The sequence below is a fragment of the Camelina sativa genome, chromosome 4 (assembly GCF_030686135.1).
Source record: "Camelina sativa cultivar CO46 ecotype springtype chromosome 4, ASM3068613v1".
In the NCBI taxonomy this organism is placed as follows: Eukaryota; Viridiplantae; Streptophyta; class Magnoliopsida; order Brassicales; family Brassicaceae; genus Camelina; species Camelina sativa.
The window spans coordinates 26,557,333-26,582,315 of NC_141883.1; the positions used below are offsets into that span (position 1 = coordinate 26,557,333).

General features: G+C 38.4%; 8 protein-coding genes and 1 pseudogene across 19 annotated transcripts; 4 read left to right on the forward strand and 5 right to left on the reverse strand.

Moving 5' to 3' along the window:
- Nucleotides 1-516: 516 nt before the first annotated feature.
- On the reverse strand, nt 517-3,090 carry LOC104781948 (uncharacterized). The gene is made up of 10 exons (XM_010506749.2): nt 2,807-3,090; nt 2,500-2,568; nt 2,283-2,362; nt 1,862-1,961; nt 1,722-1,775; nt 1,563-1,640; nt 1,374-1,471; nt 1,220-1,277; nt 999-1,120; nt 517-883 (listed from the first exon to the last, which is right to left on the reverse strand). Exons 1-10 carry the CDS (start codon nt 3,005-3,007, stop codon nt 727-729), a joined length of 1,017 nt encoding a protein of 338 aa, XP_010505051.2. The 5' UTR covers nt 3,008-3,090; the 3' UTR covers nt 517-726.
- Nucleotides 3,091-5,473: 2,383 nt separating this feature from the next.
- On the forward strand, nt 5,474-6,202 carry LOC104781949 (NDR1/HIN1-like protein 3 pseudogene; annotated as a pseudogene).
- A 1,742-nt stretch (nt 6,203-7,944) lies between these two features.
- LOC104781950 (uncharacterized) lies at nt 7,945-8,921 on the reverse strand. 2 transcript variants are annotated; one of them, XM_010506752.3, is made up of 3 exons: nt 8,434-8,921; nt 8,296-8,340; nt 7,945-8,202 (listed from the first exon to the last, which is right to left on the reverse strand). In XM_010506752.3, exons 1-3 carry the CDS (start codon nt 8,750-8,752, stop codon nt 8,051-8,053), a joined length of 516 nt encoding a protein of 171 aa, XP_010505054.2. In that variant the 5' UTR covers nt 8,753-8,921; the 3' UTR covers nt 7,945-8,050. The 2 variants fall into 2 exon arrangements, with proteins under 2 accessions (XP_010505054.2, XP_010505055.2); XM_010506753.3 differs by having other exon boundaries at nt 7,945-8,199; nt 8,434-8,915.
- Nucleotides 8,922-9,340: 419 nt separating this feature from the next.
- On the forward strand, nt 9,341-10,877 carry LOC104781951 (uncharacterized). The gene is made up of 2 exons (XM_010506754.3): nt 9,341-9,692; nt 10,235-10,877. The coding sequence occupies exons 1-2, from the start codon at nt 9,562-9,564 to the stop codon at nt 10,689-10,691; spliced, it is 588 nt and encodes a 195-aa protein (XP_010505056.1). The 5' UTR covers nt 9,341-9,561; the 3' UTR covers nt 10,692-10,877.
- A 169-nt stretch (nt 10,878-11,046) lies between these two features.
- Nucleotides 11,047-12,829, reverse strand: LOC104781952 (putative plastid-lipid-associated protein 3, chloroplastic). The gene is made up of 3 exons (XM_010506755.3): nt 12,068-12,829; nt 11,662-11,857; nt 11,047-11,501 (listed from the first exon to the last, which is right to left on the reverse strand). The coding sequence occupies exons 1-3, from the start codon at nt 12,694-12,696 to the stop codon at nt 11,190-11,192; spliced, it is 1,137 nt and encodes a 378-aa protein (XP_010505057.2). The 5' UTR covers nt 12,697-12,829; the 3' UTR covers nt 11,047-11,189.
- A 97-nt stretch (nt 12,830-12,926) lies between these two features.
- Nucleotides 12,927-15,214, forward strand: LOC104781954 (putative inactive shikimate kinase like 2, chloroplastic). 3 transcript variants are annotated; one of them, XM_087510839.1, is made up of 8 exons: nt 12,927-13,225; nt 13,453-13,643; nt 13,736-13,935; nt 14,035-14,096; nt 14,182-14,248; nt 14,330-14,448; nt 14,540-14,716; nt 14,805-15,214. In XM_087510839.1, the coding sequence occupies exons 2-8, from the start codon at nt 13,641-13,643 to the stop codon at nt 14,912-14,914; spliced, it is 738 nt and encodes a 245-aa protein (XP_087366965.1). In that variant the 5' UTR covers nt 12,927-13,225; nt 13,453-13,640; the 3' UTR covers nt 14,915-15,214. The 3 variants fall into 3 exon arrangements, 2 of the variants coding, with proteins under 2 accessions (XP_087366965.1, XP_010505061.2); XM_010506759.3 differs by having other exon boundaries at nt 12,928-13,225; nt 13,741-13,935; XR_015597194.1 differs by having other exon boundaries at nt 12,953-13,225; nt 13,741-13,935; nt 14,523-14,716.
- On the reverse strand, nt 15,107-19,177 carry LOC104781953 (putative inactive poly [ADP-ribose] polymerase SRO1). Of its 8 annotated transcripts, XR_015597190.1 has the most exons (8): nt 18,910-19,157; nt 18,301-18,413; nt 16,529-17,741; nt 16,161-16,405; nt 15,924-16,072; nt 15,761-15,840; nt 15,485-15,658; nt 15,107-15,399 (listed from the first exon to the last, which is right to left on the reverse strand). XR_015597190.1 is itself a non-coding variant. In XM_010506758.3 (7 exons), the coding sequence occupies exons 3-7, from the start codon at nt 17,629-17,631 to the stop codon at nt 15,292-15,294; spliced, it is 1,710 nt and encodes a 569-aa protein (XP_010505060.2). In that variant the 5' UTR covers nt 17,632-17,741; nt 18,301-18,413; nt 18,910-19,177; the 3' UTR covers nt 15,107-15,291. The 8 variants fall into 8 exon arrangements, 4 of the variants coding, with proteins under 4 accessions (XP_010505060.2, XP_087366964.1, XP_087366963.1 ...); XM_010506758.3 differs by lacking the exon at nt 15,924-16,072 and having other exon boundaries at nt 18,910-19,177; XM_087510838.1 differs by lacking the exon at nt 15,924-16,072 and having other exon boundaries at nt 18,325-18,381; nt 18,910-19,149.
- Nucleotides 19,178-19,343: 166 nt separating this feature from the next.
- Nucleotides 19,344-20,654, forward strand: LOC104781956 (dolichyl-diphosphooligosaccharide--protein glycosyltransferase subunit DAD2-like). 2 transcript variants are annotated; one of them, XM_010506760.3, is made up of 5 exons: nt 19,344-19,521; nt 19,636-19,683; nt 20,140-20,227; nt 20,331-20,374; nt 20,465-20,654. In XM_010506760.3, the coding sequence occupies exons 1-5, from the start codon at nt 19,438-19,440 to the stop codon at nt 20,546-20,548; spliced, it is 348 nt and encodes a 115-aa protein (XP_010505062.2). In that variant the 5' UTR covers nt 19,344-19,437; the 3' UTR covers nt 20,549-20,654. The 2 variants fall into 2 exon arrangements, with proteins under 2 accessions (XP_010505062.2, XP_087366966.1); XM_087510840.1 differs by lacking the exon at nt 19,636-19,683 and having other exon boundaries at nt 19,362-19,547; nt 20,115-20,227.
- Nucleotides 20,655-20,764: 110 nt separating this feature from the next.
- On the reverse strand, nt 20,765-24,579 carry LOC104781957 (bZIP transcription factor 16). The gene is made up of 13 exons (XM_010506761.3): nt 24,365-24,579; nt 23,913-24,044; nt 23,647-23,703; nt 23,482-23,559; nt 23,140-23,229; nt 22,992-23,051; nt 22,721-22,890; nt 22,536-22,590; nt 22,087-22,117; nt 21,714-21,979; nt 21,545-21,622; nt 21,340-21,465; nt 20,765-21,232 (listed from the first exon to the last, which is right to left on the reverse strand). Exons 2-13 carry the CDS (start codon nt 24,000-24,002, stop codon nt 21,110-21,112), a joined length of 1,224 nt encoding a protein of 407 aa, XP_010505063.2. The 5' UTR covers nt 24,003-24,044; nt 24,365-24,579; the 3' UTR covers nt 20,765-21,109.
- Between the last annotated feature and the right edge of the window lie 404 nt (nt 24,580-24,983).

Here is a 24,983-nt window from a genome sequence, read left to right on the forward strand (position 1 = left end):
TGTAGTTTAGTAATAAACTAGATGATGCTTAATAAGTTCTCTACAAACTTTGCTGTTTGGTAATATAATCTCTAAGTTCATGTCATAAAAATCATCACGATAATTAAACTGTTAATACCTTGCCCAACGTTAACACTTAACAGCATACGAAACGATGTCGTTTTGTCTTTTTAGATTTAATTCACTGTTTTGAACCCGTCACCTATGGGGGATAACAACAGGTCACTTAACCACTGGACTAGAATACTTTACTGATGTTTTTACACCAACACATATACTTAAGTCGTTTACTTTCTCTTTTTTTTTCTTTCCATTTCTCGCCACCACCCTGTTCGTACGACAGATCCATCCAAGGCGGCAACACTCTCCTCCCCACCACCGCCTCTTCTCCGAAAGCAGTTGATGTCGAAGCTCTTTTCTTTTCCGAAACCCAAGATTCGATCTCGCATCTCCGGCCAAAATTAGATGTAGAGATTAAACGAAAGTAGATGTTTCCGATTAAAAACTTGGGCCAAAAAAACAAGATTCAGATTCAATTAATCACATGGACAACCAAATCTTCTATCAAAGGCTTCGGGTTCAAGTCTCAAATATGTCTGTTAACATTGATGTAGATTTTGGGCAGTTCTAAAGATAAATATAAATACAAAGCGTTTTAATGATATAACTTCCATTTCTTGCTTCATTATCTCATCCTCATGCAACCTATTACTTCTCACAAGCCTCTCAAGGAAGAATCCATTGTCCAGGGAAGAGCTGCATAAGAGTCTTACCCAGAATCCAGTCCATCTCAGAACTAGACAAGGATGCTTCTTTTGCAACAATAGTCACAGCTTCTTTGGCTTCTTTGTATCCACATTCAAGAACAACAAATGGGAAGTCACTACAGCCGATGGAAAGCAGCCAATCCATATATGATCTTGTATTGTTAGTTCATCAAGTAGAAGTTTTCTTTGTGGTTTTTATTCGGGAAAGCGTGGTAAAAAAAGTATGTTTACCTGCCCCACATGACACGATTTGCCCCAAAATGGGACACAAGTTGAGATAGGAGAGGCGATAGGTCCTGATACGGGAAGCCGGTTCTTGAGATCCTGAATAGAGCACTGAATTTCACATATACCTGCTTGTTTCAATATTCTTCCCTCAGATTCGTATAATAATATGTGACTGTGAGCTAGTGAGAACTCGAATTGTAAAATTAATGTTTTTGCTTTTTCACCTGTGGAAATCTAGAGAGATTCATGAGTTGAATATAGGCAAGCTTTGCCTCACCATCTCTGCATGTTGATGAAACCATGAATATCAGTAATATATTCTATAGGAATTGCAGGGGACTGAATTATTTTTTGTAAAAATAGCAAAGAACAGCTCACTCTGGTACTTTGCAGAATCCAGCGTGATCTAGTAAAACAGTAGTCTTTGGAAATTCTGTGCACAGTTCCTCAATTTCTGCAATGTGCAGATCCAGACCCTGAATAAAGAAAACAAATTTTTAAAGAAAGAACTTCGCGTAAACCACACAAATTTGGAGAACAACAAAGGTTAGAATACTACTACCAGACCTTCATACACATGAAGCCAACAGGCACACAAAGCTCCCCTGCTTTAGAGAACAAGGCTTTGCCAACAGCATTTGTCATCTGTGTTGTGAAAGTCATTGACAATCCTAAAGAGTACGATGCAAGCTTGATCTAAGGTCATTGGAATCATTAAATTGGTACCTTCCGACCCGATGGCCACAAATAGGGATTAAACCTAACAGCACGATAGTTACTCTACAAAACAACAGATTAAAACTCTTGATAAATGTGATGCATATATGTTATTTTGAGATGATTTGAGAAACAGTGAAAAGGAAGACCTCTAAAACAAGATTCTCAAGGTGCTTAATTCCACTGCCATCTTCTGCAGGATTAGCAAGGCAACAACCAACAAACTTGGATGGGTATTTCTTCAAAACACTGTCAATCAGAAACTAAAATCATCTTGAAAAGAAACTTGAATTACATCACTGACATCGCATGTAACTAAAAGTCTTAACATGATTGGAGAATCACTTAAAATTTTTGAATTTCACACAGAACCAAGACCAACCTATGCCCCAGTAATGCATCCCATAGTCATATATATATATATATATATATTCACAAAAAAAGAACCATAACTAAAACAAAACGAGAGGAGCATAAATTTTGAAAGAATTAGAGTAGCTTCTGTTAAGAAAAACAAAAACTTATTTTTTAGGAAAATGCAGATTAAGGTATAAGAAAAGGAAGAGAGACCTTGTTACTAAAGAATGATCAAACTTGTGATTGATGGGTTGCACAATGAGAGCTCCATCTACTCTTGCCTCTTCCATGTTCTAAATGAAGACAACAAACAACATCAAAACAGTAAACAGAGGAGGCATAGCACAACAAGCATCAAAGAATGAGACTTTTTCCAATTTTTCTCAAAACCCATCATAGTTTTAAGGAACTGCCAGCGCTGAGCTTAAACCTTGAGCAAGAAATCAACATCACCAGTCAAAGTAGGTTCTTGGCCGGGAAAATAAGGATATGTCGCTGCCTGTTTAAAAAAAAAAAAGAGAATTTGGGACCAATTCATCAGATTACTTAATCAAATCATAATTGAATCAATTTCAGTTCCAAAAAAGTTTCCTTATTGTTTCAATTGCTTAACTTAGCGATCCAAATAACAACAATTGGAGAGCTTAATGCATACTCCGAATTCTATAAACTTCAAAGCCTAAGAACAAAAGATTGCGTAGATTCGAATAACATTCAAGTGTAAAAGAGCACACGACCTCTTGAGGAGAAGCCCAAATGTGGAGATGAGAATCGATGACTCTCGATGTCGTTTCAGAGTCAGACACAGCAAAAGTCGCCATTTTTACCGTCCTGACCGATGATGATGCTATCTTGCTTACTCCGAACAGTGCAGACGGCGTTAAAGGATGACTGGAAATTGCAAAAGTAGTTTTCGTTAATCTCAGTGTCACAGCCATATCCCCACCGTGGTCGCGGATATCATCAATTCAATTCACGTGATACCCATATACACAATTTTAAAATAGGGATAGATTTAAATAAGATAGCTAATAATATAGGGTCTAATTCTGTAAATATAGAAAAAATTATTGTATCATCAAACTTTGTTCTTTGGCTTGACTATCTCTCTCTCTCTCTCTCTGTCTCCAATGGCGCTCGAACATTCGATCACTTTGGACTATTATGAATCAAAAACATCCCCCAATACCGACATCTTCAAAGATACAATATCGTTAGTAATAAGATTCCGTGGAATCAAGCGCACTTTTACGCGGGGTGCTAATAGTTGTCTTGAAACCCTAATTCAACAAACAACCATCGGCACGAAGGGAGTTTTACGACTGATGACCAAGATCCCGCGTGACATAGTTGATGAAAACCTTTGTGGTTCATGGTTGGCCCGCAGGCATAAGGCTTCGGGAATCCCCGGATTTATTGTGGACCGCATCGTTCCTGACATCACCAAAGAAGTGACTATGCTGAATCGAGAAAAAAAGGAGAAATTGGTTTCATAATTCTATCTCAAGTTGGATTTACTGAAGAAACTTGGTTTAGTGATGTGATAGATTATGATGATGACTCCCAAGATCAAGACTCATGCTGCACTATCTGTCTGAAAGCAGTACTACTACCACGAAATTGTTATGTTCCCACCGTTTTGACAGGGACTGTATTCTTCGGTGGCTGCAAGGCGACAACAATCTTTCATGTCCTGTTTGTCGTTACAACGTTACCTAGCCTTTTAGATCTCATCTTCTCTCTCTCTTTCTTTCTTTTTTGATAACCAATATTGTATATATCATCTTAAATAAAAGAACAATTTAATCATATCAATTTCAAAGCTTATTCTTTTCTTTTTGGTTTTCAGGTTTATTGGAGATAGGAGCGGCTCATTGGTTTGATGCTTTTGTCTTTCTTGTTCTTAGTTTTTTTTTTCTTTTTTTCTTTTTCCTTCTTCTTCTTTTCCATTGTTGCTGAACCTTACCCCGTGAAACACAAGCTTCAGTTCCTTGGACAAGTTACAGTCATACAATATTGTTCCCTAACACACCAACCTCTCTGTTTTGTATAGAAAGGCTGCTACTATACTAAAACTGTCAAACCAAATAGGTCTACGAAGAGAGCCGCCCATCAAATTGGTAAATCTCTTCCATTGATGTTAAATTTACTGGAATTATCTAACAAGTTAAAGGTTGATCGTTTGTAGAAATCTCAAAGTCACCAGATCTTGACCTCTACGTGTAAGGCGTCCCAATTCATCTTCAGAAACTACGCGTTTCGATCCAAGTTCGCCGAGATTTGTCTCTTTTTAGGAGTTTTTTTCCTTCTTTTCCTCCTGATTTCTAGGGTTTTGTTTTTTGGTGTTGATGTTTGTTTAGGAGACTATTAGACTAGGATATATATGTTATTAATATTATATATCCCTAAATACGATCAGTCGATCATATTCCTAGATATGCTATATATATAGGAAAGCTCTCTTGTATAAATACTTTACATCTTTGATTGGAATACACAAGAGATTTTATTAGAGAGACTTTTTAACTATGAGATCGGCGCAAGTGACGACATTACTCGAGTGTATGAACTACGTTGGATCGTCACGGACATGGACATCGATCGACACGAGAACCTTTCACCTCGTGGCTAGTTTCTGCTAGATCCATCGTCACAAACTTTGAATTTAACACAAAACCAAAGTGCCGGCCCAGAGGGGAAGCAACCCAAGCAAAGGATTGTGGTCCCAAATTTTTTCATTTTTTTACTTTAGTAATCAAGGCCTTTTTTTTTAAGTTTTATTTGATTAAGTCTCTAGAAAAAAATACTCAATTTTATAGAAAAGAAAGAAATTTTGTCTCAAAAATCAGATTTTAGTATGAATTTGGTTCAAAAAAATTTAACTTTTGGTCTGAATCTATTAAAATTAGGTCCAATTTTTTTTCTTTAGTATAAGAGGTAAATTTTTTTTTTGGTTCTAAAGTCTCCAAACTAGATTGTGCGTAGGGCATCCGATTATACCGGACCGGCACAAGACCAACCTATGCCCAAGTAATGCATCCCATAGTCATATACATACTCACAAAAAAAGGACAGCGAGACAGATAAACCATAACGAAAACAAAACGAGAGGAGCACAAATTTTGAAAGAAGTAGAGTAGCTTTTGTGTTAAGCTTTCTTTAGTTTATTACTATTAGGTTTTTTTTCTTTTTTTCTTTTTTGCATGATAAGATCAAAACTACACATGAGCAACCTCTATTTTCCTACAAAAACAAGAATTAACCAGCAAAATATATTTATTGTATCAGGAATTATTATTTGCACATATCTATATATATATACATAATCCACCCGTATTCCTTCTTCACAATAATTAACTCGTTGCCTTGCAAAACAATCTATTCAATTCTATCAAATTAACTACATGGCGACCGGAAACTACAACTTAAATGGCGCTAACTACGGTCCACCAATCCAGCCTCCTCCGATTAAAACATACTACAGCCAAGGTCGACGCGGCGCCGACGTAGGTTGCGGCATCTGTCGTTGTTTCTACAGCTGTCTCCTTTGCTGTGGTAGTTGTCTCGTTAACATCATCTGTACCATTCTCTTATGTGTAGCTATATGCCTTGGGTTCGTAGCTTTAATCCTCTATCTTATACTCCAACCCAACGTCGTGAACATCCATGTTACGGACGCTAACTTAACGCGTTTTGAGCTCGACCCGGGAAGCCATAACCTTCATTACAACCTCTCGTTGAACTTCGCAATACGTAACCCTAACCAACGTCTTGGGATCCACTATGATAAGTTAGAGGCGAGGGGTTACTACGGTGATAAGCGTTTTGCTGCCGTGAATATGACGTCGTTTTATCAAGGGCATAAGAATACGACGGTGGTTGGAACGAATTTTAACGGACAGAAGCTGGTTTTGTTAGGCGCCGGTGGCCGGAAGGACCTGAAGGAGGACCGGAAGTCTGGGATTTACAGGATCGACGTGAAGCTGAGGTTTAAGATGAGAGTCAAGTTTGGGTTTCTAAACTCATGGGCCGTTAAGCCCAAGATTAAGTGTCATCTCAAGGTTCCGTTGAGCGCCTCTACTTCAGCCGGAGGGTTTCAGTTTCATCCCACCAAGTGCCACATTGAGCTCTGATTTTTTTTTTTTTTTTTTTTTTTTTTTTTTTTTTTAATTATTATTTGGATTTATTTTTTTTATATGTTTTGCCTTTTTTGGTTTATTTTTTTTTTGGTACTTAAAAGTGTGATTTTAGACAATCTTTGGTTTATTGATCATATCTTGAAAGCAGGAGTTAAGAACCTTGGTTTGTCTTTTTTTATTTTTATTTTTTATAAAAAGAACTCAAATCTGTGAGGTTTACTTTGATATTATTCACTAGAAAAAAAGGTATAACCGTATAAGTTGTCAGTCATATACATATTAGGCGTATCATCATCAGACCATAGACGCGAATTTGAAAATGTTCAAATACTTTCCATACCATATATGTCGAATACGTATTTCATCATGTGAACTTTATAATAAGTATAATAATGCGCACTGGTAGTTTGAGACAAAACTCCGCGAAGAATTTCATAGAAGTCACATATACATACGTCAACGTCATTTGCATCAAGATTTAAAGACTATCCTAGATAAGATAATTACATATATCATGCTTAAATATCTATAAAGTAAGCGAATCCTATGTCAAGTAAGACACTATTTTGCAAACTTAGGCTTCAAGTCATATAACTCCACTTGAAAGAAGAACAAATAACAAGAGGAAACTGCCTCAACAAGAATAAAAAGCGAAAGGTAAATCAAGGAGAGAGCCAATGATTATTTGACACGTATACAAAAATATAGAGAGGGGGGAGAGCGTCACGGTGATGATGGTGGGGCTAAAGTGACAGTCGTCATTATGACAGACCGCGTGGCATCACTTGTCTCACCAAATGGCCTTTTTCCATTAATATTTACGTAATCAAGTTTAGATAATCAAGTGGACCCTAATTAACACGTCGATATGTCTAACCGGGACACATTAACACTTGCCATTACGTTTTAGATTTTGACTCATTCTCCCAGCTTCTTTTGGATTTTAGCTCAGCAATAACTTTTTGATCGATACGGATATTTATTGAAACGACGAGGATCAGGATGGTATACTTTAGTACTTACTAGACTACTATTCGATTTCAATCATATCGCCACTGTTTTTACAATGCAAGGTCTTTTTAATACATGTCTAATTTGTAATGTATGATTTACAAAAACATCAGTTTGGGTATATAATTAATCACATATATAAAAAGGAGTTTTGGATATATCAGTTCCTTTTTCCTTCTTTTAGTTCAGTAGGATTAATATTTTTTTTTCATTATTAATTCGATCAGGTTTGTTAGAGAATCATTTGATGATATATCTATAGAATTTTATCTTTTTTTAAAAAAGTAAAATAAATATCTGAAATATTAAACAATACACATGTGGCTGATTATAGAATCTGATACTATTTCATAGATCAACTGAATAATGGAGATTGGTCGCTCTAGCACTTAGTAGAGTCTAGCAGTCTACTACAAGTTTTGATTACACTGACTCCTATAGTTAAAAACCATAAGTAAATGCGACTTTTTTTTTCCAGCTGGGAATATAAATCCGAAGCACGAGGCTCTGTAACGGTCCAAAAACTCCAGCTGGATTGCATAACTACTCTCTACTCCCTCTTTTAGTAATAGTATAGGCGCACTTTAACTTACTTCTCTCACTCCATTCCACTCTAAACCTACGCCTCTCTCAAAGCGCAATGTAGCATGACGGTTATATACTTATTTCTCATCGTCGGCGACGCGAGGCTTTTTTATTCGATTTTGATCTTTTTCTTCTATCCATTCAGTTATAACAGAAAAATATATATATTTTTTTAAATCGGAATTACCAAATCCACATGCAAATGCGACGGATTAAAATAAAATAAAAAAATTGAGATAAATTTAGCTAGAAGTCTGCAGTTTTCCGGTGAGAAGTCCGGCGACGGGGAAGTGATTTCGTCGGGAAGCTTTCCGTCTCCTGAAGATTCCTTACACTCGTACGGATAGCTAGTGTATCTCCTCTGATATATCCTGAGATTTCATCGTCGCCTGATTCTTCTAACGGAGATCAAAAAACACAATCCAATCAGTAAAACTCGATTAAGTTCAATGAGTAATTGTGAGATTTGAATCGAATCTGCAATGTTGTACCTATATGATTGGAAGTACGCATGAATCCATTAAACTGAGCCAAATCTGAAGAAAAAAATAAATTCGAAATCGAATCACCGATCAGAAGTCGATCGAAGAGGATCAAAACAAATTGAAATCGATGTGAGAAAACGAAACCTGATTGAGACGGAGGGTGAGAAGTGAGGTAGAGGATGATAAAGCAGAGGAGAGTGAGAATCGGAATGAAGTGAACGAGCTTCTCTCGTTTCTGATTCGTCGTCGCCGCGAAAGGAGATTGCAGCGACGATAACCGTCGCGGCTTTAAGTCCTTTTTGAGCTCGTGATCGTCGTAATCCGCGGCGGCTGATGACGACGAAGAAGGAGTGGCTGAAGAGACTGGTTTCAAATCATCGATGTCGTATGCGTCGTCCTTTCTTCCTCCATAGCTATGATGATGGAGCTTCGAAGCTGATGACTCTAGCGATAGCCTCTGCATCGCCGACAGAGAGAGAGAGAGAGAGAAAAGGAAGGTGATGGTTCGTAGAGAGAGAAAGGTTAATGAAGGAAGGTTATGGTTTCGTATCAAATCAAATATATTTGGGAGAAATTTATCCCAAAACTAAATAAAAAAGCAAATTCGTATATTTCGTTTTTAAAAAGGAAATAATTATTGTGAGATTTATTATCTCTATTTAATAACTTTGAGTTGTCGTATTCTCTACTCATTAACTTTGGTAAAAAAATTAACTAGTTTTACAATTATGAATAAAATAATCAATATTATGTAAATTGCCAGTTGAGTGTAACACCAACGGATTAGATTCGGATTAATCTGTTTGCTGATATTTATTATTCTATTTTTAGAGTTATTAACATATTAGTTGTAGACCAAGTTTATAAGGAAAAAAAAATATTGTGGAGAAAAGAAAAAGTAATATTTCCTTTTTCTATATACAAATAAACAAAAAAATAGTATGTATACGGTATACCAATTAAAATTAGAGGAAATTTCTTGTGTTGGACCGATTATTTCAATATGGGCATTTTAGTCAGTTATTCAAAAGCCTAGCCCATTAAAACTTCTAAACTAAAATCTTGACGAACAAGTAAAATGAACGGTGACGATTGAATCGCAGATCAAGAAACCCAGGTACTAAAAACCCGAAGGCGACGATCTGTGATTCCGACGGGAATGAGATTGAAATTTCTGGCGGCTCTCGACGGAATAGTATAGATTTAATTCGATCACGTTGAGGAAGAAGAAGAAGGTGACGAAGTGGAAGAAGAAGATAGCTGTAGAGGGTAATGGTGTTGTGGGAGTTAGCTCTGGGAACAGCCTACTTCTTGGGGATTAGGCGGACTTATCGGCTTGCATTGAAGACCCAGCGCCGCATTATTAGCCCTAAGCATCCAAGGATTCGAAGTTTTATGCATCGGTGAAGTTTCTTCCGATTTTTTCTTTCTTTTTATATTTTGGGGGATTTCGCGATTTGGTTGTCTCTGATTTGATCGTGTGTTTGTGCTACAACAATTTCATTTGATTCAAACGGTGTGGCGAATTACTTTAGATTAGAATCCTTAGATGAACAATGCTGATTTCTATTGATGTTTCGTTCTCGTTAGTTTTTTTTTATCTTTCAGACTTTCGTCTCACTGTGAAATCCTGTGATATGATTAAAGCGTTACAAGCGTGAGGTGGAATTTAGAAAGTAGAATCAAGAGGTAGCTTAGTCTTTAGTTAAGATTAATATGGATTTGTTGAGTGACAACTCTGGTGTTTGCTGGATTGTAGTCCTACGTATGCAATTTGTAAGTGTTCTTGTTGCTAGGAAAGGATTATTTTGTTGCTAATTAAAGCCATAACAGTTGGTATATAATGACTCTGTTAAACAGTCTTGAGTTGTGTATTTGAGATTCCCACTCTCGACTGATAGCATTGGTGTGTTAACTCTCTCTCTATCACCTTACTTTTATGCAGGAGGACTCATCAAATCTTTGATGTGGCTCTTAGGGTGCACAAGAACATACAACAGAGAGACATGGAAATTGGTCGGAATCTAGGAAACTGGATTCTCCGTGGCCTTGACAGGATGAAGCCATCGGCTCAGGTTATACTACCAAAACACAAAGAGCCAAGCATAGACAAGGCGAAGAGAGTATTGGACTCAACCCGTCTCAAACCGCATGTTAGCACGCAGACTCCTCAGAACCGTGAGGTCGATAGGCACTTGTTCATGTCCTTGAGAAACTTTCGGTCCAAATACCCCATTGCTTCGATGATGATGATCAAGCCGCCAAGAACAACTGGAACTACCACTCAGTACAGGCCTTACACTGCTGGTGCATCCAGTATGATTCAGCCGATTTATGCTAGAGACGGGTTCAACGGCGTCATCAGGAAGGATATTTTGCAGTGGATGGTGCAGAAGAGATGAAGCCGTCAAACTTCATCAAAGTCCCGACTGTTTCTCATATTATAGCATGCTCAGTAGGAAACACTTCTTAACTGTTTCACTTTATATGAGCTTTTTAATAACCAGTTGAACGATCGGAGAATCTCCTGGAGAACTAAGACTTGTGACTAATATTACTTGACTAACCTGTCTTTCTGTTCTTCAAAATCACAACCAGATATGTTCTGTGAGAGATTCAGGGTTCTAGTAATCATTAACGAAAAATCAGGTTTAGTTTCAGGGGTTTTCCAATTTATGGTATGGTCACTCTCGATTGGATACAATCCATTGCTCATATCAGTCTTCCAATGTTCCTGAATCATCCTTATTACTATTATTGACCAAAACTGAACTTATTTAATTTTGTGACAAACAAACGAGTACATGTCTGGTCCAAAATGCATTATTATGATGATGTACGTCTCTAGTGTAAATATGGTTTTTACAACAAAGCCTGCTATATATACATTCTCAAATGTTTCAGAATTCAAGCAGAGAGCTTCCCTCTCTGGCAAGCACGAAAAGCCCACCGTCTCCTCTTGAAATCCTGAGATCCTTGTCGAGGTAAGTGGTCAAGAGCCAAGAGCTGGCTCGGTTTCCTGGAAACGGAAGCTTGAGTGGTGGCTGACCAGAGAGTGCCCGTGAAATGTTAGCTGCCACGTCTTGTAAAGGGTTCAAAGATTGTTTCAGCAACGCAAGACTAATCTGCTGCCCAAAGACACCCACACTCTCTGGTAGATCCACACTTGACTTGATCTCCGGAGGTTTCAATGTACCTTCTTTGAAAGAAACCTGACATTTACCAAACGTTAAGACAAACAGATGATGATACCAAAATATTTTCAATCTTTAAAGAAACCTTTTTGTAACGTAGTTAGTTCAGTGCCGATTGACCGAGGGAATGTAATTTAAAAAGCAAATTGTTAATGGTCAGTGATACAAGTTTAGTTACCTCAACTCTTGAAGGGCTTCGAACTTCAAATGAAGCAGAAGCACTGAATGAGAAGTCTGCAAATGGGCTAGAGAGTGTGGTGGAGTTGTCGACGGTGAGATTGTTTGAGTCTATTGACTGACTTATGCTTTTCACTTTCAACAAAGGTGTCGAACCCGCAGCTAGTAGAGGAATCAACTCAGAGAAAGCAGTGTACCTGTTTCATAATAACCCAAGAAGATAGACAAAAATTGAAACAACATTATAATGAGAACTCTTCCTGGATCATTATCAATTACTTACCTTCATCAAAGATTCACAATGCCTCATTCTCAATTAGGAGAGGATCAGAAACTATATTCTTAACTTATAAAGTTGCAATTTGTCTACGACATCAAAACAAGATCATTGGAACAAAGGGACTTACAGCAAAACCCAGTTGCCGTCGAGAAGCTCCGGGTTCTCCAACGGAGCCGGAGTAGGATTCAGAGCTTCCAATTGATTCACGAGCTCCAACACCTCCGCACGAACTTCTGAACCAGCCCGGAACCCTAATTCAGTTCCGTACACCGTATCCGCCAAACACCTTTTCAACTCAAAAGTATTGTCGTCGGACACGGCACTTCCATTTCCGGCGTCGGCTTCAGCTCTTTCACCAATTTCTTCCTCCCACTCGTCCTCGTTCCTTGGAGGATCCGAGTCCGCAAACCGGGAACCCGATTCCTCGATTTCGGGTCCGGATTTCTCGCCCCATTCGTCCGTAATCACATTCACGGTCACAATATCTGGCTGAGATTGGGGCGGCTCATTTGCATTTACCGCTTTCTCACCCCATTCATCTGTAACACCAGACGAATCCAAGTCGGATCCGGATTCGGATTCCGACGGCAGAGAAGATCGAATTTTAGAAAACCGGAGTGGTTTGGGACGATGGCCAAAAGAGAAAGAGAGAGAATTGGGTTTTAGGGAGACAGAAGGAGAAAAGCTCTTGCTCGGGTTTACAGAGGAGATAAAGAGCAGTGAAGAACGAGCGGTGGTGGTGAAGAGCGTAGCCATGGCCGATCTCTGTGTGTTTTTTGAGCTTTGTGAGGAAATTTCGGACAAACAAGATTACTCAAGTCTTACAAATCACACGAAATTTAGATGACCCCTGAAAAAAAGGGAAAATTTAAACCTTTTTTTAATAAAACTTTTAAAAAGTAGTAATATAAGTGGGCTCATTACCGTAATAAATGGGCCTAAAATTGAAGACAATAATATATGATTAAGGCCCATTAGTAATTGGTATTCGTCTCTTTCCTTTATCCGCGTATTACTTTTTTTTGTCTGAGGAGAGAGTTTGAAATCATCAGCCATGGCTGCTTTTGCTTCTGGTTTGGCTTCGACAATCTTCTACTCTCCTTCCTTACGTACTACCACCGGTCAAGCGACTCTCTCTTCTCCGACTCGGATTCGTTCCTCACCTCACGTTTTCAGGGGAATTCAAAGCTTCCGGCGATTTTCTCAGAATGTTACCGCCGATCGATTCAATACCTTCTCGTGTAACTGCTTATCCGCCGTATCCACTAGCACAATCGATTATGAGGTCAGTTTCTGCATTCACGTCTCGGTTTGTATCCCAATTTAAGTGGTTTCTGACTGAATCAATCCGGTTTTAGGTTTCAAATGCTACACACTAGTTCTAGTTGCTGGTGTATCAGTCTCAGTGATTAAAATGGTCTTTATACCACGATCATGTGGTTATTGTACATTTCTGTAGAATTTAGGAGAGTGAAATTGAATCAATTTTGAGAGTTATAATATGATGTGCAGTTCACGGATGGTGGCAAAGAAGTGGAGTTAAGATTGAGGTTGAAGACAGGTGAGATACTTTCACCAAAGGATATATCCGTAGACGCTGATGGAACATCGTTAGCCGTTAAAGAAAAGCGAAACGGATTGCTGATTACACTTCTAGAGACTAACCAGCTCTTTGACAAGATTGTGCCCTCTGAAACGATATGGTTAGCTTACGCCTTAATCTTGCGTTACATGACTAGTTTTTTGTACTGTGTGGCATTTCCTTGAGGGTTGAAGTTTTTGTTTTTTAATCCAGAACAGGTACATAGACGAAGATCAGTTGGTTGTGAACATGAAAAAGGTGGATGGGGAATTGAAGTGGCCTGATATTGTTGAATCCTGGGAGTCTTTGACTGCAGGAATGATGCAACTTCTTAAAGGTGCATCAATCTACATTGTGGGCGATTCAACTGAAATCAACCAAAAAGTGTCTCGGGAGCTAGCTGCTGGCCTTGGGTATGAATTCAGATTCCTCCCTGTCATTAAAGAGCTCAGTATGAATACTATTTATGAGGTATTTTTGAGAGTCTTATACAGTTGATATGATCTGTGCAGGTACAGTCCTTTAGACTCAAAGGAGTTGCTGGAAAGCTTTTCTAAGCAAACAATCGATTCTTGTGAGTCTGCTTTTGGATCATGATCATAGTCTAAAAAAGGAAATCTTCCTAACTTCTCATGACCCTTTATTTTTCTTCATTCTAGGGATTCTTGCTGGAGGGCCGGATTCTGTAGCTGAAGCAGAGAGTTCAGTGTTGGAAAGTTTGAGCAGGTAAAAAGTCATATCTAGGGTTCAATCTGTTTTTACTTACTGTATTCTAAAGTTGGCCACCAATCTTACATGGCTTTGCAGCCATGTGCGTACTGTTGTCTCAACTTTGGGAGGTAAACATGGAGCTGCAGGGAGAGCCGATCAGTGGAGACATCTTTACTCGGGATTTACCGTTTGGGTATCACAGACTGAAGCCACAGGTTAGTTCTCTCGACATCCATTTAGAAGTAACCCTTGTAAACAGAACAGTAATCTCATTCTTTACACAACCAAGATTGGTTCTGAATGCAGATGAAGAATCAGCTAAAGAAGAAGCGAGGCGAAACAAGCAAGAGAGGGAAATTGGGTATTCAAATGCAGACGTAGTGGTGAAGCTCCAAGGTTGGGACCCGACGCATGCCAAGAGCGTGGCTCAAGCATCATTGAGTGCACTTAAGCAACTGATCATCTCAGACAAGGGACTTCCAGGTAATAAACAGAGAGAAACCCCTTTGTAAATTGACGGTTAAATCTGGTAAACGTTATGGGATTAAATGTGTCGTTTATGTTATTGAAGGTAAGAAGAGTTTGTACATACGCTTGGGGTGCCGTGGCGATTGGCCCAATATAAAGCCTCCGGGATGGGATCCGTCGTCTGACACCGGAGCTCATCCACAGTTTACATAAACAGTTTCAAAACCTGCTATTTTGCTCTCTCCAACAAGCGATGCTCTTCTTTAAGAATATTTCATTTTGTTACTACTAGCGACGCCGTTTCATCTGTAAATTTGAAACTGTTTTGTTATTCGATGATTTTGAGTTCTGCTACCAATAATTTCCAGCTGATGAATAAAAGATACTTTCAAAAAACCAAGGCTGTTGATAAATAAAAGACTCTTTGATTCAAAATAAGTAATACAGTATCTGGACAATAGACACTAGTTTCGCCAAGAGTAACTATTATAAAAATAATAGCCAGTTCCTAAAGAGCAAGTCAAGGTTTGACCTGATCTAATTATTAAAGGTTTCACGACAGCAAAAGAGAAGTCGACACATTCATTACTCTAACCCAAACTCCTTTGAAGACCCGTTATGGTGGATTTCAGCAGATCATCATCTCCTACAATCACCCGCAGCTTCTTATAAAATCCCATTCTCGATATCTTCTTCTCCTGCAACAAGCACATATAGATTCTCAGCTAAACAATATGAGATAATCTTGACAGATGGGCAAAAGAAACAGTTTAAAAACTTTACCCTAAGTTCCTGGTAACCAGAAATAATCAAGTCCATGTCTTTCTGGGCAATTTTGCTTGAGATTGCATTGAATAGCAAAGGGAAAGGCATCAGGGAAGATCTGGGCCTTCGACTGCTGGAACTGACACTATTCTTTTCGCTCCCTGAACCTTCAGTTGATACCCTTCCTAGCTCCTGCTTAATACAAACAAGCCACATTACTGGTTTGTGTCCCAATCAAATATACACTCTTGACTACTTGAGAACGAGAATATCCTAAGGTAAAACTAAACTTACATTTGAGGGAGAACCTTTGGGTCCTTCCAAGGTGAGCCCCGAAGTCTCATGCTTACCCTGAGTAGTAGGAAGCATATTCCCTGCACAAACACAAATGATACATGTTATCCAGTTTCGAGTACTGCAGAAAACAAAATGTGATGGTCGAAATACCCATATATACATTAGCCATGAATATCTCACTGGACCCTTGGGATGATCAAGTGTGTTATCACCCCCAGAGGTCATAAGGTGACACTAAGTGGATCCTTTTCTAACTTATAGAGGAAGATTTCAGGATCCAAAAAGCTGATCTTCAGCAAGATCTATAAGCTGTCTCCCATTCAATGCGTCATCAGTTGATTTTTGAGGGATATTATACTTTAAAGGAGAGGTGGGAGAAAGAACATATTGTAATCACCTTCAGCATTGGGGATAGACAGCTTGAAGCTAACTACAAATTCTGGGTAAATGTGAGTGTTCATATTCATGTTCCAGATAAGATAATGCTTCGGACACTCGACATCATCAACTCCATTATCATACTCTTCTCCACCAGTAAAGAATTGAGTATTATCACCACGAAGAGGCTCCATATTCCCCATTATTACACGGCACAAAACCATGTGCCGCACACCATTATCGTCAATATCACAGTTTCTAGCACTGTAAACAATATCTTTCACACTTGCTTAGAGAGAACCAAAAAAAAAAAAACTAAAACGTGGAAAACAAAAATAGCACAAGGCAGGCGAGAGGGTAACGAGCATAAGAGGGAGAGTTACAAACCTGAAATAAGGGGAGTTTGCAGCATTTAAGTGAACCCCAACACCATACATAGACTTTTTAATAAATGCACCACCCACTCCAAGTCCATGCATCTTAACTGCAGATAACACTTCTTTCTTTGCAGGAACCCATGCATATCTAATGTTCGCATCTCCTCGGTGTTTCTTAGTGATGTCAGCTTGCTTCTCGAAGAGAGATAGACGAGCTTTCGCAATCTCGCTTGAAACCTGATGCACATCAAGCAACTCAACATGCCCTAGAGAAGCAGTACCTAAAGCAAACATTTGTTTGACAGCATCTTTATCAAGTTGCTCCACAGCAGGCTTGACACCAGAGAATTGATCAGTTTCTGCTTTACCCCATTTCACAACAGCGTTATCAGGCTCACGGGTGCAGCTATCCTCTGATGCCTCGTCATCTTGCCCATTTGAAGATCCCTGAAAAACTTGAATATAATCCATATTGTCACCAGACTCGTCGTTAACCTCATTCAAGTTCAGCCTCGGTAACTCCCCACCATTGAGATCAATTTCAAGGTGCAGCTTGATCTCACGTTGATCATGTTGTTCTGGATCACGTTGATGGCAGCAGTCCCTTTCGAGGTTGTCATAAATTTCGGGGAAAAAGCATTTGCCAGCAATATCAATCCAAGCAAGCTGTGTCTTTACACCTGTTTCCAAGTCTAGTCGATGCATGTGCAAGAAATCCAGGACAAAATGGCGACCGCTCCAGTTGAACTCAATTGCAGCTCTCTTTGCTTCAAGATCATCCTTGATGGCGCCAATAATATGCTCAGGCAGATCAATCCATTCATTGTTCTCATAGAACATTACACGCTTTGGCACTCCTGTCTTCTTAAAATAGGAGTAGTATCTGACCAAAGACTTCCCAACGTGATTCTCAGAAACATTAACTTTGCTTTCAACATTCGGTTTTCTGCTTTTCTCAAGCTTTTGGGTGGAAATGTTCGGTGTGAGCACACATTGCAGCTTTGCATATGATCTTCCACAATCATATGGAGTATAGTTCCCAGGATGCTTTCTCTTTTTCCCAAGTCCATCTTTATAACTACTATCCGATACCTTGACGATTTTGGTTTCCATTTTTATCTACTAAGGAAGCTAAACCTATAACCTTGAATGGAAAGTCAAGGAACACAACGAACTCTGTAGCAGTCCTAAGGATGGTAACTCACCAACAGCATCGAAAAAAACTGCAAGTAGAAAAGTGTGCATCACATATTATAAACTACAGTGGCTGTATGCCTGTATAATAAATATATATACAAATATCAAAAGAATAGTTCACAAGGAAATAATCTCATAGTTCAATAGATAAAACATAAAATCAAATGACTATCATCATGCAATAACCCACATCACAAAAGATACTGCTATAAACCCCATGAAAGAGCAGCTATATGAAGAGGGTTCATGAGTTTTCTTGCAAAACATCGTGTTTGTATTATAAACATGAATGTAATGAAAAGACCAGACTCAGTATGCATTGTTAATCAATTAAACCATGGATGACACTTGCTTGCAAAATCCCTTTACACGCTTAGGCCAAGTCATATACAGGAGATTACACGAAAGGAAAGAAGTTACAACCAACCTACACAAGGATGAAAAACAGAGAAATACAAAAGAGGGACAGCTACTCAACAGGGAAGATCATACAACATAGTGAAGTAAAAAACATGCCAAAACAAACCATAAAGCGTGCAAAAAAAATTGCGGATACAATCACTCATCAGAAAGCTAGAGACTTACCTGGCTGTAGCAACTGATACATACATTTTTCTTCATCTTGGAGAAATAAAAGTAATCAGAGACTAAATACCACCGTCCTTTCTTCGATGTTCACAAATGCCAAAATGTAAACTCTTTCAGCAAAGCCAAAAAAATAAAAAATAAATTAAACTTTCAATGGCAGAAACAGACCAACAAATAACAAGGGTGTCAAAAGCAGTCAAGCCAAGCTATCTTATCACGTTTAGGTGAATACATGATTCATAACAAAATAAAAAAAAGTCCACAAGAATATGCAGAAACTTAAACGACTAGTCATTGGACAAGACTTTAAACAAAAGCAGTTCCTAACTCGAACACAATTTGAAAAGCAGAAACTTTTTAATCATTATTTAAATATAAGACAAGTAAAAAAAAACTATGCATTTCAACTTCTCCAAAAAGCCCTAACACAATTTGCTAATAACACAAATAAACCATGAATTGACCCCCCAAAACACCTCAAGAACAACAAAATCCTAAACAATTTCGACTAAAAAAGTAACACAAAGAAATTCAGATAATCAATTTAAGGAGCAGAAACATTATAAACTAAAAAGAAAACAAGAAGACAAATTTTAGGAAAAAAACCTTATGAACTCTTCAGATTGATCGCAAAGGCAAAAGGGCTTTAAGCAAAGAGCAAACTAGGAGAAACTTGTAGAGAAAGACTGCTAGAGCAACGAAAACCCTAAACCGGCGACGATGAAGAAGTTTGGAAAAAGAAGAAGACGACGACCCATTTATATATATATATATATATATATATATTCTCTTAGGCGAAAAAATCTAAGTCGGCGGTTCTGGGGATTTGTCTGTGTGTCTTCGTTTAGCGGTTTAGGCATAGGACAAGACAGGCAAAAGTTATGTACTTTGTGTTCTTCGCTTTTAATTTTTTCTTCACGTCAAAGCCCAATTCTAATTGGATCGTCACCTAAGAAAAACGGCACCGTTTTGGAAATTGTAAGGGCTTCGGCCCAAACAATGACAGCCCGTTTTAATCAGCAAAATCCTCATACAGCGTCGTCGTTTTACACTGAGAGTAAAACCATCAGAAGACTCTGACGAAGAAGAAGAATTAAATTTGTTGTGTTGTGGGTTTGCTCCTTAAGAAAGAAAATGGTGAAATCGACTACGAAGGATGCTCGGGATCTATTCCACACTCTTCGATCTGCTTATGTTGCTACACCAACCAATCTTAAGGTCCACCATTCCCTGATGTTTGTCTTGTATATGGATCAGAATCATCATTCGATTTTTATGTTTCGAAACTGAAATCACCTTAAATGTTCTTTGTTTTTGAACTCGTTTCCGCAGATCATTGACCTGTATGTTTGTTTCGCGGTCTTCACAGCTTTGATCCAGGTACTCTACTCTTAGCTCCTTCTCTGCTTCGAATGTGCATCTAGATCCGTGCTTTTTCGATTTGTTTTATGTGTTTAGGGATACCAGATTTATGAGTTCTTAATGTTCATCAGCTACGAGAATTTGGTTGAAATCCTAAATCTTTGGGTTTTTATATATTATCGCCTTGTTGTATTGATATATGATTTAAAATGGTTATCTAGAAAAGGCACTCTCAAGTTTGCAATTTGGGTTCATTTGTATTAGCATCCATCACTTTGTTGTTGAAATGTTTGCTCTGTGTTTTGTTTTCTACAATATAAGAACACAAGCTTGAAGCTAGCGAGAAACTAAACATCTCTTGTTGCTTAATTCTTGACTCATGTAGATTTTACTGGATTTCTTGATAAACATTGTTGAATTTCTTAATAAAGGAACCTGGTTTTTTTAAGTGTGTTGATTGTTGTGATTGAGCAGGTTGCTTACATGGCTCTTGTTGGATCGTTTCCTTTCAACTCATTTCTCTCAGGAGTTCTCTTGTGTATCGGGACAGCAGTTCTTGCTGGTGAGTTTTAATAACATACAAGTTTCCCATCTGTTTCTTGTTAAAGATTAGCTTGGGAATTCCTGGATACTGAAATTAAACAATCTGTCTTTCCCGTATATAGTCTGCCTCCGGATTCAAGTGAACAAAGAAAACAAGGAATTTAAGGTAACTCCTACAATAATCATTAGGGGCTTCAACAATTATCCTCATAAGACAGCTACTCATTCATATTTGCATTCCTTTTTAATATTGCAGAATTTAGCACCTGAGCGAGCTTTTGCTGATTTTGTTCTCTGCAACTTAGTCCTCCACCTGGTCATCATAAACTTCCTTGGATAACTCCTTTCCTTGACTTGATCTCATGAGATTTTCCAGAACAATTACTATGGTTACTTTTTGTAGTTCAGATATTTGAGATTTTATCAGAGCATCATCTTAGTCCTTATATAGAAGCTTGTTTTCTTAATGCCAAACCCACGGCAACTTTTAATAACTATACGCAAAAGTGACAGAAAAAAGTGATAAACAAGGAAATTGCTCGGCCTACTAAACCCATTTGTTAACGTTTGCACACTTAGATAAACTTACTTCATCAAGTGAAGAAAACATTAATCTGAAAAAATGTAATCAAAGAAAATAGAAGGATACAGAAAAGCACATTGCCTCAAATTCGTTTCTGCAAATAAAGCAAAACATTCCCAATATCTAATTTAACTTACAACACACACACACACACACTGGACGGACAACCCTCAAGAAAGATAAGGAACTATTCCGAACCAATTGATCTCTGATGTCTAAAATCCTACAACCACCTGTTAGCAAAGAACCGTGGAGTGTTGTTGCTGCTGCTACTTTTTTTTATACCTGTGTTAGGAATTGGTTTTGCTGTATGTCTTTTCACTTTGAGTCTTTGTGGGAATCAACCTTTCGCTCTGCGGCGCCTGTTTGATCGCTGTCTGGTTCGAGGCCATCCTTGTCCATGTTTATGCCTTCAAGTGGAGGGAATAATAAAAGTTGGTCCTGCAAGAACAAATAATACAGGAGAGAAGAGTTTCACTGTCTGTGTCTGATGTAAAGTGAGTTATGACCTGGCTCTAAAACTATTTTATAAAGTTAACAATCTTTACCTTCAGAGAGGTGTTCTCAGCGGTGAGCTCTTCGCATTGGCTTTTGAGCTTGTTGATTTCTGCTCTGAGATTTGTATTTTCATCATTCAACACCTCGGCGCGTTGGGCCAGCTCATCACATTCGGCCTGAAACACAAAAAACTCTTCCTTATCAATATTTAGTTCACACGGGAATGCTAGAAGCAATCTAAGGTTTGTTTAGTACCTGTTTACGCAACCTGGATCTTCGAGCAGACTCCCTATTGGACTGCTTCCGTCTTTGTCGCTTAAGTTCTCTATCGTCCTAATTAAAAGACAAACAAATCTTGATTGTGAAGACAAAAGCAATATTAATTTGAGTAAAAAAATAGGGAAGGAAGGGTGGGCACACACACCTGTAACCAGGGTTGTGAATGGCCACCATCTCGCGTGATTGGAGCACCAATTCCAGGAACTGTTGTAGATACTTTCCCATGCATTCCAGGGATAGCAGATGAAGTAGGGGCACCCCAATAATCCATCCCAATATTTAAATTTGTTGGTGGGCCTGGAACACCTGCAGCTGTCATTGGCATGATTGGCACGGTCTGGGTCACCGGTAGAAGAGGTGTACCAGTACTTCCATTTCCGGGACCATTAGCAGAACCACCATTCTCAGATGCTGCTTCAGTTGAAATGCAAAAGAATAAAGCACTCTCCGGTAAGCAGCTTTCACAATGTTAAGTCACATGAAAGAAATGAAAGGAATAATAAAGATCATGAACGAACCATCCTTTCCGTCTTGTCCAGATCCTGACTCCTACAAGGATTGCAAAGTAAATCAGAACCACTATCATAATTATCATGGGAACTCTTCATCCTCATAGGCAGAGGGAAATATCAATAAGGATTTTCAACCCAGACGATCCAACAGACATGTTTGATGATGCAATGACTGAAAGGTTTAGTTTGCTAATGTGCATATATCACAAGTGCAAGCGGCATTCATGGAATTAAAGAAAAAATCCAAGGAAATGAATAGGTCAATCTTAATTCAGATTCATGCTAGGTTCTTAGCAAACAAATTTGTTAAAAACTCAAATGAAGGCTTGCAGAGTCGACCAACTAGGTAATCTTCATGGAACAGTGCCTCGTGTCAACATGGTTGCCAGAATGAATGCATACCGACAAAGATAGGAGTAAAATGAAAAGGATGATGATAGCTTTCCAAAACTTACATTTTGAGAGTTTCCATCACTTCCTTCACTTGAACCATCAGAAGCGCTCTCCCCACTGGAACCAGAAAATTTTGACAATCTCAGAGCAATAACAGAATGAATATTATCTAACGAAGCAAGCTTAAGTCCCAAAGAGGTCCTAGCATGCGTCCCATAAACTGGATAAAATCAAGCATGTTACATGCCTTTTTGAGTAAGCTCCATTAGCTGATGCTCCCGAGTTTTTCCCAGGTTCATTGTTCTTTCCTGTAATCATGTTCAAACTTCCCAAGCTTCCCCTTGATCTTTTGATGGGCAATTTATCCTTCACTTCAGGTTGCTTAGGATCACCCTCAGTGCCGCCTGTTGTATTGCCCTGCATAAAATCATCTCTCAATTATGATCCTACAAATAAACAAAGGTAGCAAAAGACCATTTGAGAAACACACAATGAAAAAATATGGGACGCAAACTCACAGAAGCTTCAGTCATTCCATTTGGAGAAGGCATAGCATAAGGGCTATATGGATAAGAACCCTGACACAATATAGAACGTGTTAAAGATATGATTAATAGCCACCATTTCAATACATGTCCATTTCATATCAAATATCTATGGTAGTACCGGAGGCATTGAAGGATGCGCATACATGCCACCTGGGGGATACATTGCAACATACGGATGAGGCGGAGTTCCATAAGGAGGCATCATATGCTGTAAAAGTTGATGTCGCACTCAGCAATAAATCAAAGCTATGATGATAAAGAGCTGAACGAATATCTTATTTTAATGGGAGTTAATCTTGACTCAGAACAAGACCGATTCCCCAAGCACGCAACTATCAATGTCGAACGCTATAACTCATATAAAGTAAACCCCCACTCAGTAAGTCCTTTGCAACTTTTCAGCACTCTGAACACCTATATACACATCCCAATAAAAAGCGATAGATGTAAGCTAGTTTACCTGAACTCCCCACATATAAGGGTGAGGTTGGGGACTTGATGCCACATAACCATGAGGTGGCGGCATTGGAGAATATGCCTGTCAAAAAGAAACATATAACTATCAAATCCATAGAAAACAGGTAAACAGACTACAGATCGATAGACAGAGGAATATGTCCTAGACCTGAAAACCAGACCAATCTGGTGTAGCCATGCCAGCACTCACACCCGACGAAGGTTCCTGCAAAACACAGAATATTCCAACTATAACATGTCACTGATAGGGAAACAAAAATCACAATTAGCTGAAATCTAGGGTTTGAAAATATTTCTATTTCCTTTCTAGTATCCTACTTCTAATCCTCGCTTCTAATAGCTTAAGTCATGGGTCCTTTCCTATATTAAGGTCCTCTTGAAAACAACTGGAAGCAGAGAAGGGTAAACGCAAACCTGTGAAGAGGGAAGAGCAGCAGAAGAAGAAGGCGGTGTTTTAGGTTCCTTCTCTTTACTCGCTTTCTCCATATTCTCGCTACTAGCCATTATCACGTTCCCTAGTTTCTAAAAACAACCCTCGAGAGCTTCCTGCGAGACAAAGTCATCAGCTATAAGCTAACACTCACAACAAGATCCACTCATGCAATTAACCCAACCACTTCGTTCCACACTTCTCCAACTGATCGTTGACCAATACAGCTATATATATATATATTGATATGCCAACAGCTAAAAGGTTTAGTCTTTTTTTCTCAAGATGCAGAGAGAGGTACAATGTCGGAGCTGAGAAACACAATTGCACAAAACCCAGCAGTATAAATAGAAACCCTAGAAAACTGAATCGAATTCAGAACAGAAACGGTAATCTCTAACCCCTAAAGAGACAAACTTGGAGATGTGACATATACCTAAACGACCGTAAATGTCTGAAAACTCTGAGCACAATATTTGAGATGCGGTATGAATCTCTGAGCTTGATTATTGCAGAGATTGTTGTGAGAATCAATGTCTTGACCAAGAATAAAATTGGCTGATTGGTTTGTGTTTTTTATTTTTTATTTTTTTTTTTTCCCACGGAGACGAAAGGGGGCGTGGAGTTCACGAGAATAAAAATTGCTTCTTTGCCTAAATAAGTGTTTTTTTTAATAAAGCCCCTTCTTTATAATTTATTTATGAAGTTTACCCATGTAAAGCCACTCCATAGGTTTGTAACCCACCAAAATTGACAAATTCAATTAGGTAGTTTTTTTTTTTTCCTCAATTGAAAAAGGTTTTGAAAAGCAAAAGGTGATATACTAATACAAGTTTGTGTTATTTGCTATATCTATATACATATGGGAAAAGTAGTTTTCCAAAGTATTTTTCAAATGTTTTTAACAATAAAATTTAGAAATAATTGCACTACAACCAACTTTCTAATTTTATGAATAATTGCACCTTTCCTTTATAACCATTGCATAAAATAAACATTCAATTAAAAAAGCTCCGTTTTAATTTTTGTAAGAGCAAATATATACTCAAACATCA